Genomic DNA, 16898 nt, shown 5'->3' with positions numbered 1-16898 from the left:
AGGATGTTGTGTTGTTGTAAAGCCCCTTGAGGCAAATTTGTAATTTGTGATATTGGGCTATACAAATAAAACTTACTTGACTTGACATGCATGTTAGGGTTAATACTCCTGCCTGTGCCCCTGAGCAATGCAATGGAAAGAAGAACTGGAGTTGGTGCCTGAGTGCTGCAGCCCCCCACTGCCCATATATACAATAGGATGGGTTACATGCAGAAGACACGTTCACTGTAACCTGTATGATGACAAAATAAAGTGGCATTCTTCTTCTTCTTCTTCTTCTTCTTCTTCTTCTTCTTCTTCTTCTTCTTCTTCTTCTTCTTCTTCTTCTTCATAACAGAGCAGATGAGTGAAGTGCAGAGGACTTTCCCCTACGTCACATGGGAACGGCGTTCCGCTCACAGACTTACTGTCAGTTCAGTTCATAGCTGCCCATTTTACTAAGAAATGAAAATCAAGCTGTAGTTCTTGTTCAAACCACGATTTCCTTGTAAATGGCCTGCTTAAATCTACCCAAATGAAATGTTAACATTTCCTAGAGGCACACATCTTCTGCTTAAACCACTTCACTAGCTGTTCATGATCCAGCCACAGTTATTATCCGTCACCATGTCCTGCCACTAACGGCGGATCAAATGTACGTTCTTGAGATGAATCAGCCTGACACTACTGTCAAAATTATAAGTGACATAAAATAACAGATCTACAAAACAAACAGTCAAGTGTGGTGCCGACCGTCTGTGGTACCAAATCATGCAATGCCCCTTCTGGCTTTCTCTCAGAGAAATGTGCTTCAAACCACCCGGCCAGCCAAAAACACATGACTCCTGGATTGGGCGGAGACTCAGCTCTTGTTTCAAAATGCATGTGGCTGAGTAGATGAGTGTAGTGACGCTGTTTTTCACTAGTGTCTCTGAGGAACGGTGCAATCAATCCAAAACCAGTTGGCAAGTGCTGCAATGTCAAGTGCACAAATTTCGCTGACAGTCTTAGAAAGCTGCACACCACAAAGGAGACGGCCCATTAAATGCGGTGCAAATGGATCATTCAGTGTCGATAAGGCAGACCTGGCTGCCACAACTAAACACAAAGGACAACCTGGAAGCACAATTTTGCTTCCATGACTGCCCTTGTGTTTGGAAAGGCACCTCAATATATTGCCAGCTACAAATGCAATCAAACTATAGATTACAAGCTATAGACTACAAACTACTGACTACAAAATATAGACTACAAGCTATAGACTACAAGATGGCAAAAACGTGTCAGTCCAACACCCAATGAAAAGCTCTTCCCTTGTTATACTGTACCTGTATGTCCCACAGATAAAGTTCCTTTGAGGTTGCCAAAAAGGGCCAATGGATGACACAGCCAGCCCGGCTCCCCACGTCGCCCGTGCTACTACTTCACATCGACGCTGTAGGCACACAGCTCACACTGCTTTTTGCAGAACTTCATCAACATGATTTAATTCCGATGCCAGATCCAAGACCAGATCCAATGGCTTTTTACACTCACAGACTGTTGTGTGGTGGCTGATGGTAAACTCTTTAAATAACTGATTTTTCTGTCTACTCAGATGGCAGTTAGCTCTGTTACAATATGCATAGTTAACACAGCTCTGGGGGCTTGTTTGGGCAACAGCGAAGGAATTCCAGACAAAGAAGATTAAATAGGGCCAGGAAGTAGCGGGAATACCAAGTGCACTCATAATGAAGGGCATGTAAAACATATCCGCTCTTCTAAGGCCGGGCACCCACTACACCCACTACAGATAATTGGCTTGATTTTTGGGCCAAATTTGCCTAAAATCTGAGGAGGGGGCGGTGCTGATTTAAGGCTGCTGTTGTGTGAGTCATTTATAGATTCAACCTTTTACCCTCCCGATCTACTCACAAGCCATTTGAGGCTGCCCAGGTAGGATCAGACATGTTTGATGAGTATTTATGACTGGAAATCCTGTAGTGTGAGGGAAAGAGAAATCCACAACAGCCAACAAGAGTGGAGCTGACTGAGAACTCCAAATGTTCATCCATCCATTATCCAAGCCGCTTATCCTGCTGTCAGGGTCACGGGGATGCTGGAGCCTATCCCAGCAGTCACTGGGCGGCAGGCGGGGAGACACCCTGGACAGACCGCCAGACCATCACAGGGCCCACACACACACACACACACACACACACACACACACACACACACACACACACACACACACACTGGGACAGTTTAGTACGGCCGAGTCACCTGACCTACATGTCTTTGGACTGTGGGAGAAAACCAGAGTCCCGGAGGAAACCCACGCAGAGACAGGAGAACATGCAAACTCCACACAGACCATGACCCGAGACCACCCCCAAGGTTGGACTACCCGGGGCTGGAACCCAGAACCTTCTTGCTGTGAGGCGACCGTGCTAACCACTGCACCACCGTGCCGCCCAAACTCCAAACAAACAAAACAACATTTGTTTAATTAATTTTTTTTTTGCAGCAAAACAATGTGCATGCAACAAGCCCGACAAGTTGTGTCTGACTATCGATCTCTGTCTTTGTTTTGCTCTAGTCACGTCTGAGCAGAACCGTTTCTGAGTGTTTTTCTTCTTCTTTGATTTTTAATGGCAGTTGGTATCAAACGTGTTGTATTACCGCCAATTCCTGATTTAAAAGGAAATGGTTCTGAGAGTTGGGACTCTGATTGATGGTTAGTATAATTGTAAAGTGTGTGATGCTCTGTCTTTGCCTAATGGTCTACTGTGTGCGTTCTGATGACTGAAAGACAAAAAATGGTCTGTCCTATTGTGTGCTGCCTCCCACATTTTCAACATATAGTGTATGCCCACCCTAAGAGATGCAACTTAAATTTGTAGTCCTTTGCTTGATTTTGTAATGACAAATCAAACGGACCCTGAACCATTAACTTTACCTCTACACACTGGTTCACTCTCATTCCAGTGTGGATCGCTGGGGTCGACACACTCAATAATCCCTGAACCCTGTTCCATTACAAATCCAGGAGAGCAGGTGAAGGTGACGGTGGTCCCGATCTGATATGTGATGTCACTGCTGCTGAAATTCCCGTGAGGCATGTAGGGCTCCCAGCAGTGCTCTCCTTCAAAGGCTAATGCAAAGACAAAACAGACACACACACACACACACACACACACACACACACACACACACACACACACACACACACACACACACACACACACACACAGACAGAGACAGTAAGACAGGTTAGCTACAATGGGACCATGTGGGGTACTTGGGAGTATGACTTGAGTATGTGTGTAAGCATGCTTGTATGCATGTGTGTGTGTGTGTGTGTGTGTGTGTGTGTGTGTGTGTGTGTGTGTGTGTAGTTGCAAGATATATGGATGCAAGAAAAAAACTTTTAAAACATGGCAGCACAAGCATGGAAAATCCTCACGAAGAGTAGTGCATATTAAGCTAGAGGTAAAAGATGTGACCTGTGCTTGGCAGAAAAGTATTTTATTATCTGCAGACCTGATATGTCCACCTTGAACAGTAGAAATGAACTGGCCACCAGCTGTAGACACCCAAAAAATATTTCCTTTGTAACTACAAGTAAAATTTATATTTTAACTACCTGCCCCTCCAACTGTGCCCCAACACCACCCCACTATATGATTTACATAAATTACCTTGCTATATTCTAAATGTAGGCTATTTCAACAGTGCCCTGGTCCTTTAAATGCTTCTTCAAAACAAGCCCCAGCCCCTTACCCCATTGGCTGTAATGTCTTCTACCCCTCCTCTATTGGTTGCTGTGCATCGTAACTACCTACCCCATTGGTTGTAATAGTTCAGATGTTTTATTCTCTGATTGGTTGCTGTCCACCGAAATTAGGGGCGTGACGCGGGGAAACGTAATAATTATTGACTGTGTTTTCTTTGTTGAATCACATTAGCAGCTGATGAGTGTGCAACACATGAAACAAGCTTGTACTGCTATGTAGTGAAAGGTTTTTTCCTACATCTGTATTGATATTCTGCTCCTCATTAGTTGAGCACTTTTATCAACACCATTGACGGTTTCCAAAAAAAAAAAACACTCTATACACACACACACACACACACACATACATTTACATACTATATACACACACGTATATGTATATATATATGTGTGTGTGTGTGTGTATATATATGTGTGTGTGTGTGTATGTGTATATATGTGTGTGTATGTGTATGTATATATATATACACACATACATTTACATACTATATACACACATATATATATACATATATGTACACACACACATTTACATACTATATACACACGTGTATATACATATATATACATACGCACACATATATACATTTATATACTATATACATATATATATATATACACACGTATATGTGTATACATGTATATGTGTATATTTATGTGTGTATGTGTATATATATACACACACACACACAAAAAAATGCGTATACATGTATATGTATATATATATATGTGTGTGTGTATATGTATGTGTGTGTGTAGTTATATATATATACACACATATATAAATATATATATATATATGTGTGTGTGTGTATATGTATATATACACACACACACACATATACATATACATAAACTTAGCATAAAAAGTAAGGAAGTGTGTGTTTGGTAGATTATGTCTTTGTTGTAACAATGCTTCTTGGCAGTAAATCTTATATCAGGCAGCTGATGGTCAGCACCTGGGGTACCAGAAGCTCAACACAAGAGTCAATAGCAGCAGCAAAATAAGCTGTTTGGCATTGGCAGAGAAGATTTGGCAAATGTTTCATGGGCACAACCCACATACTCAGCTCTGCTGCTCATCCCACAAATGCATGTTCCTCACAAATGTGGCCCCATTTAAAAGAGAAATAAACAGGCTTTCCAACGGTATAAGATGTATTGCCAAGAAGCATTGTTACAACAAAGAAATAATCTACCAAACACACATTTCCTTACTTTTTGTGCTAAGTATACATATATACATATACATGTATACATATATATGTATACATATACATACATATATATATATACACACACACACAAATATATATACATATATATACATACATATACACATATATACACACACACATATATACGTGTATATATACGTATATATGTGTGTGTGTGTGTGTGTGTGTGTGTGTACATATGTATACGTGTACATGTGTATATGTGTGTGTGTATGTTTATATATATACAGAGGTGCACATAAGTGGTACGCAGGTGCGCATGCGCACTTAAAATATTCAATGAGCACCAGATTCAAGTGTTTTACCGCGCATTTGCGTACCAAACATTTTGCAGTGCAGAGTATGAGCCACTAATTTCTCCAAAATGTCAAAGAAGCAAGCGACATTGAGTAATTTCTTTGGTGTTCCTCCACCTCCACCAAAGAAACGCCATACTGAACCAGAACCAAAGTCAAAGCGTACGTTTTCAGAGAAATGGCTGCAGGACATCGGCTGGCTTCAAACAGATGACGCCCGCACCGAGATGTGGTGTAAACTATGTCGGGAAAATCCCACATTAGCGAATAGAAACTGCCACTTTTATATGGGGACGAAAAACTTCAGCCATCCAGCTTTTGATAAGCATGCAAACAGCAGAGAACACCAGAAAGTAGCGGAAGCTATTGCTAACAGGCGCAGCCAGGACCAGAGACCCGGCGGCCCGCTCGACACGTGGCAAGACCGACTGACGGAAGAACAACACCAGGCACTGACAAACATGCTCTGGTTGGCCTTTCACAAAGTGAAACATGCACGTCCTATGCGTTCATACGAGGAGGATATTCCGCTTCTCAAGAGGTTAGGAGTTAACGTTGGGACTGCTTATCATTCACGAGAAGGGGGATCCCGCATAACGGACAGCATCGCTCAGACGATAAGTTCAGAGTTAAGTGAAAAGCTGAAAGCAGCTGAACTTTGGGGTGTGCTTTTCGATGGATCCGAAGATATAACAAAAACGGAGCAGGAAATTGTGTACATTGTTTCTGTGTCCCGCAATGGCGAATACAGCTCAGACTTCCTTGGATTAATTAATCTGGGGGCCAACCGAACAGCACAGGACATAGTGGATGGACTTGTGCAACTGTTCAATGATTGTGGTTCAGCGGAGTGGAAGGCAAAGTTGGTGTCGGTATGCAGTGATGGAGCAGCTGTCAACGTTGGAGTTTACAACGGGGTCGTTCCCAAATTACGTCAGATGGTGGATATCGGGGATTCCCTTGTGCATATCCTGTGCACCGCCCACGCGTTGGAGAACTGCGCTAAATCAGCTGATCGTGCGGTCCCATACTGTGAGTCATTTAATAAATCTATCATCACTTTGCTAAGTTTTTACTTAAAGAAAGGGGGTGCAAAACGAATTGCACAACTACAAAAGATATGTGAGGAGAAAGACAATGATTTTGTCAAACTAGGTAAGTTCCACAACATCAGATGGTCTGCATGGAGACAAGAGACTCTGTTTAAAATATGGAGAATGTTACCAGCCATTCAGATCCAAGCGGCAACAAGTGATGACAGTAGCCTAAAACATATCTGCACAGAGCGTTTTCGTTGTTTCCTAGCCAACATGCTTGATGTTGGGAACATTTTACAGTTCACCTCCCTCAGGTTCCAGAAAGACAATCTGACTATTGGTGAATGCAAAGATGAGCTCATGGTTGCTATTGGACAGTTGACGCTACTGATGGGCAGTGAGGGCAAGTACAGGGAGGAGACTGTGGCACATGCTGAAGCTGACAGGGATAAGATTGATGTGTTGAGAGCTTTAATTCATGAATTTGAAAGCAGATATGAATCCCTCAACTCATGCGATCACTTTTTGATTTTTGATCCTACAACTTGGCCTAATGAAATGAAAGACCTCCACAGTTTTGGCAACACAACACGTAGTAACATCCTTGAGAAATATGAGGCCAGCATGCCTGTTGACAAAGATTCAACTTTAAGAGAGTGGATGCATTTAAAGCAAGCTGGGAAACGTTTGGCAGCCTCCTCTGTGCATGATCTAGTCAATGTAGTGAACACCAGCAACCCAGGCAGTTACTCCAACATTCAGAAAGTCCTTCTGCTGTCTCTTACACTGCCCTTGAGCAGTGCTGCGTGTGAGAGGGGATTTCACACCTGAATATAATAAAAAACAAGTACAGATCCTGCCTGTCAGACTATCGCCTCTCATCTCTAATGCACATCCACTTATCTAAGTTCACAACAGAAACCTTTGACCCAAAGCCAGCAGTAGACTTGTGGATGCAAACAGCTAATCGTAGGCTGAACCAGCGAGAAAGGAGCAGGCCTAGTACATCTGGTGTTTTTGAAATAGAGGAAGACAGTCTGGAGGGGGGTGATGAAGATGACGATGATGTCCTGTAGGATAACAGAACTTTCAGCGCTTTAAATAGCAGTATCTGTTGTGAGTTTGATTTGGTTTTCAGTGTTTGAAAAAGCAGTCATTTGTATATTTAGTTTTCACTGCTTGAAGAGCAGTCATTTCATTTGAAAGTCACACGTATGGCACTTTAAAGAACAGACATTTTGTTGTAACCGACTGCTTTTATTCATTTTCAATTGAAATTAAAGTACATGTAATGTTATCCACGTATCCCTCATATTTTGTTCATTTTGTGAGATGGGTGGGTCATGGAAAAATGTATTTTAAAAAAGGTGAGCACCAAGCAAGAACCTCAGGTGCTCCTTTGAGAACCAGACCAAAAAAATTATGTGCACCCCTGTATATATATACACGTATATAGGTGTATATGTATATATATATGTATACACATGTGTGTATATACACACAAGTACACTCACTGGCCACTTTATTAGGTACACCTTGCTAGTACCGGGTTGGACCCCCTTTTGCCTTCAGAACTGCCTTAATCCTTCGTGGCATAGATTCAACAAGGTACTGGAAACATTCCTCAGAGAGTTTGGTCCATATTGACATGATAGCATCACGCAGTTGCTGCAGATTTGTCGGCTGCACATCCATGATGCGAATCTCCCGGTCCACCACATCCCAAAGGTGCTCTATTGGATTGAGATCTGGTGACTGTGGAGGCCATTTGAGTACAGTGAACTCATTGTCATGTTCAAGAAACCAGTCTGAGATGATTCGAGCTTTATGACATGGCGCGTTATCCTGCTGGAAGTAGCCATCAGAAGATGGGAACACTGTGGTCATAAAGGGATGGACATGGTCAGCAACAATACTCAGGTAGGCTGTGGCGTTGACACGATGCTCAATTGGTACTAAGGGGCCCAAAGTGTGCCAAGAAAATATCCCCCACACCATTACACCACCACCACCAGCCTGAACCGTTGATACAAGGCAGGATGGATCCATGCTTTCATGTTGTTGACGCCAAATTCTGACCCTACCATCCGAATGTTGCAGCAGAAATCGAGACTCATCAGACCAGGCAACGTTTTTCCAACCTTCTGTTGTCCAATTTTGGTGAGCCTGTGCGAATTGTAGCCTCAGTTTCCTGTTCTTAGCTGACAGGAGTGGCACCCGGTGTGGTCTTCTGCTGCTGTAGCCCATCTGCCTCACGGTTCGACGTGTTGTGCGTTCAGAGATGCTCTTCTGCATACCTCGGTTGTAATGAGTGGTTATTTGAGTTACTGTTGCCCTTCTATCAGCTCGAACCAGTCTGGCCATTCTCCTCTGACCTCTGGCATCAACAAGGCATTTTCACCCACAGAACTGCCGCTCACTGGATATTTTCTCTTTTTCGGGGCATTCTCTGTAAACCCTAGAGATGATTGTGCATGAAAATCCCAGTAGATCAGCAGTTTCTGAAATACTCAGACCAGCCCGTCTGGCACCAACAACCATGCCACGTTCAAAGTCACTTAAATCACCTTTCTTCCCCATTCTGATGCTCGGTTTGAACTGCAGCAGATCGTCTTGACCATGTCTACATGCCTAAATGCATTGAGTTGCTGCCATGTGATTGGCTGATTAGAAATTTGCGTTAACGAGCAGTTGGACAGGTGTGCCTAATAAAGTGGCCGGTGAGTGTATATACGTATACGTGTATATGTGTGTATATATATGTATATATACATATACGTGTGTGTGTGTGTATACCTATATATCCCCTCAAAACTCTTGTCCCCATATTTTTGTGCGTGCTGAGAACTTAGGCCAGTACAGAACACTCCACCTGCCCCTTGGCTGACCGACTCAGTACGTACTGACAGACGGAGCCTGAGAGTGGCAGAGTGCAAATGGAGAAAAGACAAACTCCCAGACGACCTTCTCAACTTCCAATCTTTTCTTTCAACTTTCTCCTTCTCCCTTTCTGCTGCTAAGGCTGCCTTCTATCACTCTAAAATCCTATCTTCTGCCTCTGATCCTAAGAAACTCTTTGAAACCTTCTCTACACTTCTTCAACCCCCACGTCCTCCTCCTACTTCCTTCCTTCTCCCTGATGACTTTGCTAACTTCTTTGACAAGAAGGTAAACGACATCAGATCCTCCTTTTCTCACCACCCAGTTAGTGCTGCTTGCACTATCCCACCCTTTGCACCCTCCCTCACCTCTCCACGTCCCACCCTATCCCACCTCGCTCCCCTCTCCCCTGATGAGGTTCTAAACCTCATCACATCCAGTCGCCCCACCACATGCTCCCTTGACCCGGTCCCCTCCCCTCTTCTTCAGTCTATAGCACCTGAACTCCTTCCCTATCTAACCCACCTCATCAACACCTCCCTCAAGGCAGGGTGCTTTCCATCTGCCTTCAAGACTGCTAGAGTCACCCTCCTTCTCAAGAAACCATCACTTAATCCAAAACTTTCGAACGTGCTGTCTTTAACCAACTTTCTTTGTACCTCCACCAGAACAACCTCCTGGACCCCAACCAGTCTGGGTTCAGGGTGGGTCACTCAACAGAGATGGCCCTCCTCGCAGTGACAGAATCATTGCAGTCTGCGAGAGCAAACTCTCTCTCCTCTGTTCTGATACTCCTGGACCTGTCAGCTGCGTTCGACACCGTGAACCACCAGATCCTCCTCTCTACCCTCGAGGGGCTGGGTGTCACAGGCTTTGCACTGTCAATGTTTGCAACCTACCTGACGGGTCGCTCCTACCAGGTAACATGGAGGGGATCTGTGTCGGAGCCTCGCAGACTGACTACAGGCATTCCACTGGGTTTGGTTCTGGGTCCTCTCCTTTTCTCCCTGTACACGACATCCCTGGGTTCTGTTATTCGCTCGCATGACTTCTCTTACCATTGTTATGCTGATGACACCCAGCTGATCTTGTCCTTCCCTCCCTCTGACACACAAGTAGAGACGTGCATTGCTGCATGCTCGACTGAAATCTTGGAGTGGATGGCGACACACCACCTGAAGCTCAATCTGGACAAGACAGAGCTGATGTTCCTCCCGGGGAAAGGTTGCCCGCACCGAGACCTGGCCATACCATTGACAACACCGTGGTGACGCCAACTCGGACTGCGAGGAATCTGGGTGTGATCCTGGACGACCAACTGTCGTTTGCTGAAAACGTTGCATCGGTTGCTCGCTCCTGCAGATTTCTCCTCTATAACAGCAGGAGGATTCACCCATTCCTCACCAACGAGATGGCACAGGTGCTCATCCAGGCTCTGGTCATCTCCCGGCTGGACTACGGCAACTCCCTCCTTGCTGGCGCCCCGGCGTCGGCCATCAGACCTCTGGAGCTTGTTCAGAAAGCTGCAGCTCGTCTGGTGTTCAAGCGCCCTAAGTTCTCCCACACAACTGCCCTTCTCATGTCCCTACACTGGCTCCCAGTAGCTGCTCGCATCCAGTTTAAGACTCTGGTGCTAGCCTACAGGGCAGTGAAAGGAACAGCTCCTTCCTATCTCCAGGCCATGGTCAAGCCCTACACCCCCACCCGACCACTTCACTCTGCTGCCTCGGGACGCCTGGTTGCCCCGTCGCTCAGAGGCCCTTGCTGCCGACCGACCCGGTCACGGCTCTCTTCTGTCCTGGCCCCACAGTGGTGGAATGAACTCCCCACTGATGTCAGGACAGCGGAGTCACTGACCATCTTTCGGCGCAGGTTGAAAACTCACCTCTTCAAGAACTACTTCCCTGTTACTTGTTCTTAGCACTTATTGTATTCACTCTGTTAAAAAAAAATCTCATTCTTGCACTTTTACTTTAGCACTGGTTTAGCTCTTAGATGCTTGTTTAGATGCACTTATGACCTCTGATGACTAGTAGTTCTCCTGATTTCGCTTCGGATAAAAGCGTCAGCTATATGACTGTAATGTAATAATGTCATGTAACACAACTGGGAATTTCGCTCTGAAATTCATGTAAAATGCTCCATTATGAATGAAAAGGGAATTCGAGGCATTATGGCAAGGTAGGACATTTAAGTAATAAAATCTAGGTCATGTCACTTGGATTAAATCAACCCACTCACAGAAATTTGGTGGATGTCTGTAATTAAAGTCCATCATTATTTTGGTTGTTATCAACTGGTACCAGTCACTGTTAAATATTACTCTTAGTTTTGGAGCCTATAACTGCAGTATTGTGGTGAGAGTAAGTTATAATAATTTCACATGCACTGATGTTAAAAAAATGAAAGTTTAGCATCTAGCAAAATATCCATGTTTGAAGCCATATACATCATATTCTATGTACGTATTATCAAAACATTTTAGCAAATTAAAGAAAATGACAGAAGAAGGGCGTAATGTTGTGTGGTAATTTCTCAGCGTTATTGTTCCGGTCTGTCGTTAAGTTTGGCATCTAATATGAGGTGATTTCGCTGAGAATGTTGACCAATGTTTAAAAATACCTGTTGATTTCTAAAGTCTTACAATGGTCTCAATGAGGTGCTCCTCAAAGAACTTTAACTTTGTTATTTTTCGACGCTTTTTCCTTGCCTCAGTGCTAAGCCAAATGATCAGTTTTCCTTGCCTCAGCGCTAAGCCAAATGATCAGTTTTCCTTGCCTCAGCGCTAAGCCAAATGATCAGTTTTCCTTGCCTCAGTGCTAAGCCAAATGATCAGTTTTCCTTGCCTCAGTGCGAAGCCAAATTATCAGTTTTCCTTTCCTCACTGCTAAGCCAAATGATCAGTTGATCAGCTTCCTTGCCTCAGTGCTAAGCCAAATGATCAGTTTTCCTTGCCTCAGCGCTAAGCCAAATGATCAGTTTTCCTTGCCTCAGCGCTAAGCCAAATGATCAGTTTTCCTTGCCTCAGTGCTAAGCCAAATTATCAGTTTTCCTTGCCTCAGTGCTAAACCAAATGATCAGTTTTCCTTGCCTCAGCGCTAAGCCAAATGATCAGTTTTCCTTGCCTCAGTGCTAAGCCAAATGATCAGTTGATCAGTTTTCCTTGCCTCAGTTTTAAACCAAATGATCTGTTGATCAGTTTTCCTTGCCTCACTGCTAGGCCAAATGATCAGTTGATCAGTTTTCGAACTTGAAAGTGTGATAGACTGCAGTTAAAAAGTTGCAGGTGTATCACTGGGCCCTGTGGCGTGGTTGTGCAAACGCTTTGAGGGCAAAATGTGATGACCTACTCATGGAAAAGGGAGGGTGCCGGACAGGTGCTGCGGGATTCTCTGCTTACCTTCATATCGCAGGGCCATAAGCAGTGGGATGGAGGAAGAATCAGCGGTGAGCTCCAGGTACAGCATGGACCCCTCGCTCACCAACCCACGCTCTGGGACATCATCCAGATCTGAGTCAAAGAGTAGCGGAGCCATGGAGTTGTTTCCACTGCGCACGATTAACCTATGAGGGATAAACCACCCAGCAGAAGAGAGGGACTGGAAACCTTGAATCTAAAATGTGTGAGATGCATGATCAAACGCAGCTATATGAAGTTATTAAGTGGATTAAAGGCCACTCAGTGATTTCTCCAACTGTGTATGTGCAGGCTTAGTGTACAGTTTGCACAGATAGGATTATTTTCTTTAAGGTATATGCTGAAACATTTTGTATGTTCACTTGGCAAACCTGGCATTTGCTTGTATACTGTTTGATGCTTAGATGAAACATTTTTGAATATTACCGTGGATATTAACAGGTTAATTAATTCAGCTTTTTGGGGGGGGGTTCCCCTTTTCTCCCCAATTGGATGGGCCCAATTATCCCGCTCTTCCGAGCCATCCCAGTCTCTGCTCCACCCCCTCTGCTGATCCAGGGAGGGCTGCAGACTACCACATGCCTCCTCCCATACATGTGGAGTCACCAGCCGCTTCTTTTCACCTGACAGTGAGGAGTTTCACCAGGGGGATGTAGCGCGTGGGAGGATCATGCTATTCCCCCCAGTCCCCCCCCCCCGAACAGGCACCCCAACCGACCAGAGGAGGCGCTAGTGCAGTGACCCGGACACATAACCACATCCAGCTTCCCACCCGCAGACACGGCCAACTGTGTCTGTAGGGACGCCCGACCAATCCGGAGGTAACATGGGGATTCGAACCGGCGATCCCCGTATTGATACGCAACAGAATAGGCTGCTATGCTACTCGGATGCCTATTATTTCAGCTTTTAATGAGGGTTTTTTATTTTGCAGATTCATTAATCATGAGGTATGAAGATGATTAAGTGACAGGTACAAACTTGACAAATAAACCTGTTGATCTCCTGTTTGTGAGTCACTTTGTAGAATGCAGCTACATCAAATTATATGAGGGGAGGTGAAGGGATGGTCCTGGTAAGTACTAATCTGCACTATGACTCCAACAAAACATGTAAGTCAGCAAAAAATGTCAAGGGAACCGTGACTCGCAAAAACAAGTAAGCTTTGTATTGCCTTTAATTCACCAAAACAAAGAGCTTCTGGATCTGATAGATCCACATCTTCTGACATATTCCACATCTTCGCATTGTTGCATTGCTGACTTCATATAAACTTAATGACAGTACCACTGATCATGGTGAAAATCAAACTATATTATAAAGAGAAACTTCTCAGTGAACAGGCTCAGGCATTACTTACTTATCATCATCTTCATCCAGGGCAATCCTCTCAAAGTGGAGGTGGAGTTTATTTCCCTCCTTGGCTTCAATCAACCAGTGGCAGCTGAGATTATTTCCATTACTGTGGTTGCTGACAGACTGAGGTTTTGGTGACAGTATGTGGCCCACCGTTGCATTGCGAATCCACCCTCCACAAGACACAGCTAAAGAATAAGGAGGACATGATTTTCTATCAGTTATTTTCCATGACTGAAGACTAGTATATGAACCAGAGAGAAATCTAAGAGCTAATCTAACAGCTAGCCAGTGAATGTAACCCTCACACAGAAGCTCTTTTTAATATAAAAAACAGCATTGCCTTGGTCTCACTCATGCGATTTGATTCACTCAGTGGAATATATCAGGGCTGCTGCATGCTTCAGATGAAGTGCAGCTCAGAATGGCAGATTGGAAAGGTCTGCGTCAGAGGTTTTTATTACAAAACTGACATTCTGAAGTCTACGCCCACTTTCCGCAGAGACTGGCCAGGTGTGTTTAGATGTGAAAATGTACGCCTTTACAAGTGTTCTGCAAATTCAATTCTTTTTTTCTTTTGGATTTCCCCCCCTTTCTCTCCCAAATTGTACCTGGCCAATTACCCCACTCTTCCCGAGACGTCCCGGTCTCTGCTCCACCCCCTCTGCTGATCCAGGGAGGGCTACAGACTACCACATGTCTCCTCCCATACATGTGGAGTCGCCAGCTGCTTCTTTTCACCTGACAGTGAGGAGTTTCACCAGGGGGACGTAGCACATGGGAGGATCACGCTATTCTCCCCAGTTCCCCCTCCCCCCCAAACAGGTGCCCTGACCAACCAGAGGAGGCGCCAGTGCAGCAACCAGGATACATACCCACATCTGGATTCTCACCCGCAGACATGGCAAATTGTGTCTGTAGGGGCACCCGACCAAGCTGGAGATAACACGGGGATTCGAACCGGCGATCCTCATGTTGGTAGGCAACGGAATACACCGCTACGCTACCCTGATGCCCCTGCAAATTCTATTCTATTGTTTCTTCACAAAACCACTTCCGCCACCATGTTGACTAGTCACCACTCACCATGAACAGCTTCAAGGAACAACTCACTAAGGGACAGTAATTTATTAACGCTCTACAGGAAGAATACCGCATTGCTGTGGGGCGGCAGTGGCTCAGGAGGTAGAGCAGGTCCGGTCACTGGAGGGTGCTGGTTCAATCCTCAGCTCCTCCTTGCAAAAAGGTTAGGTCTGGCATCCGGGTAGCGTAGTGGTCTATTCCATTGCCTACCAACATGGGGATCGTCGGTTCGAATCCCCATGTTGCCTCTGGCTTGGTCGGATGTCCCTACAGACATAATTCGCCATGTCTACGGGTGAGAAGCTGGATGTGGGTATGTGTCCTGGCTGCTGCACTAGCGCCTCCTCTGGTCGGTCGGGGTGCCTGTTCAGGGGGGAGGGGAAACTGGGGGAATAGTGTGATCCTCCCACGCGCTACGTCCCTCTGGTGGAACTCCTCACTGTCAGGTGAAAAGAAGTGGCTGGTGACTCCACATGTATGGGAGGAGGCATGTGGTAGGCTACAGCCCTCCCCGGAGCAGCAGAGGGGGTGGAGCAGCGACCGGGATGACTCGGAAGAGTGGGGTAATTGGCCAAGTACAATTGGGGAGAAAAAAGGGGAAAAAAATAATCAATAAAAAAAATGTTGAGGTTTGACACGAGCAGGACACCTAACCCCGACCTGCTCCAGATACCATGCTTTACTCATGCAGCCATGTGTGTGCGCCTGGCTAAATATGTGAGGCATGAATTGTAAAGTGCTATATAGATGCAGTCCATTTGTACCTCAAAGAAGGAAAGAGGCATTTCACTATGCATAGGCAACTCACCAACACATTGTGGCTCATGAGTACTCCAATGGGGCCGTGTTGTGTTGACACAGGTAGCCATTTCATGACCCCGGATCTGGAATCCAGGATCACAGTGGAAATGGGCCTGACCCCCAGGATGGATGTCTGTCACCGTCACTCCGCCTCCCTCAGGTGACAGAGGGAAAGGGCAGGACAGCAAAAAGGCTGTTGATATTTTCAAGAGATAGGTGGGGGGAGTAATAAAACATTACACAACAATCTTGGGACAAAGTAAACATGTTTTTCTGCAAATTCCCCCAACTACTTGACACAGACTGGGAAGCTTTACGTGGCATAGCCAAACCAGACTTAGCAGAGAATCACACCAGCGTGCATCTGACCCATTCCCCTAGCTGTGATGCTAGACTCTGAGAAACAACGCCATACACAGAGCTGGACATTTTCAATTGTCGAACTTTTAAGCAAGAAATTAGATGTGACCTACAAGATGAGTTGCAATGCTATCCCTGGCGTAATGGCAGAAGCAGAAATACTTTGCAGAAGCAGAAATAACATGAAATTAGGTCTAAGGGTTCTAGGTTCTAAATTAGGTCTAAGGGTTCTATGTTCTAAATTATGGCTAAGGGTTCTACGTTCTAAATTATGGCTAAGGGTTCTATGTTATATATATTATGTCTAAGTGTTCTACATTCTAAATTAGGTCTAAGGGTTCTACGTTCTAAATTAGGTTAGGTCTAAGGGTTCTACATTCTAAATTATGTCTAAGGGTTCTACGTTCTAAATGATGCCTAAGGGTTCTATGTTATAAATTATGTCTAAGGGTTCTACGTTCTAAATTAGGTCTAAGGCTTCTATGTTATAAATTAGGTCTAAGGGTTCTACATTCTAAATTATGTCTAAGGGTTCTACGTTCTAAATTAGGTCTAAGGCTTCTATGTTATAAATTAGGTCTAAGGGTTCTACGTTCTAAATTAGGTCTAAGGTGTCTATGTTATAAATTAAGTCTAAGGGTTCTATGTTATAAATTAAGTCTAAGGCTTCTATGT

The 16898-nt window shown here is 44.7% G+C and overlaps 1 protein-coding gene across 1 annotated transcript in view; it reads right to left on the bottom strand.

The window, feature by feature from the left end:
• sez6l2 (seizure related 6 homolog (mouse)-like 2) overlaps positions 1-16898 on the bottom strand; it is a 40210-nt gene that overhangs the window by 11880 nt on the left and 11432 nt on the right. The window contains exons 7-10 of the mRNA XM_056287942.1: positions 15871-16056; positions 13984-14167; positions 12606-12769; positions 2918-3112 (exon numbers count right to left, since the gene is read on the bottom strand). Coding sequence (XP_056143917.1) covers positions 2918-3112; positions 12606-12769; positions 13984-14167; positions 15871-16056 — 729 coding nt within the window. The remainder of the gene's footprint in view (positions 1-2917; positions 3113-12605; positions 12770-13983; positions 14168-15870; positions 16057-16898) is intronic.

Source organism: Lampris incognitus, chromosome 10 (assembly GCF_029633865.1).
Source record: "Lampris incognitus isolate fLamInc1 chromosome 10, fLamInc1.hap2, whole genome shotgun sequence".
Taxonomy (NCBI): Eukaryota; Metazoa; Chordata; class Actinopteri; order Lampriformes; family Lampridae; genus Lampris; species Lampris incognitus.
Note: the sequence above shows the minus strand (reverse complement) of the source record. Positions and strands in the feature narration are given on the sequence as shown.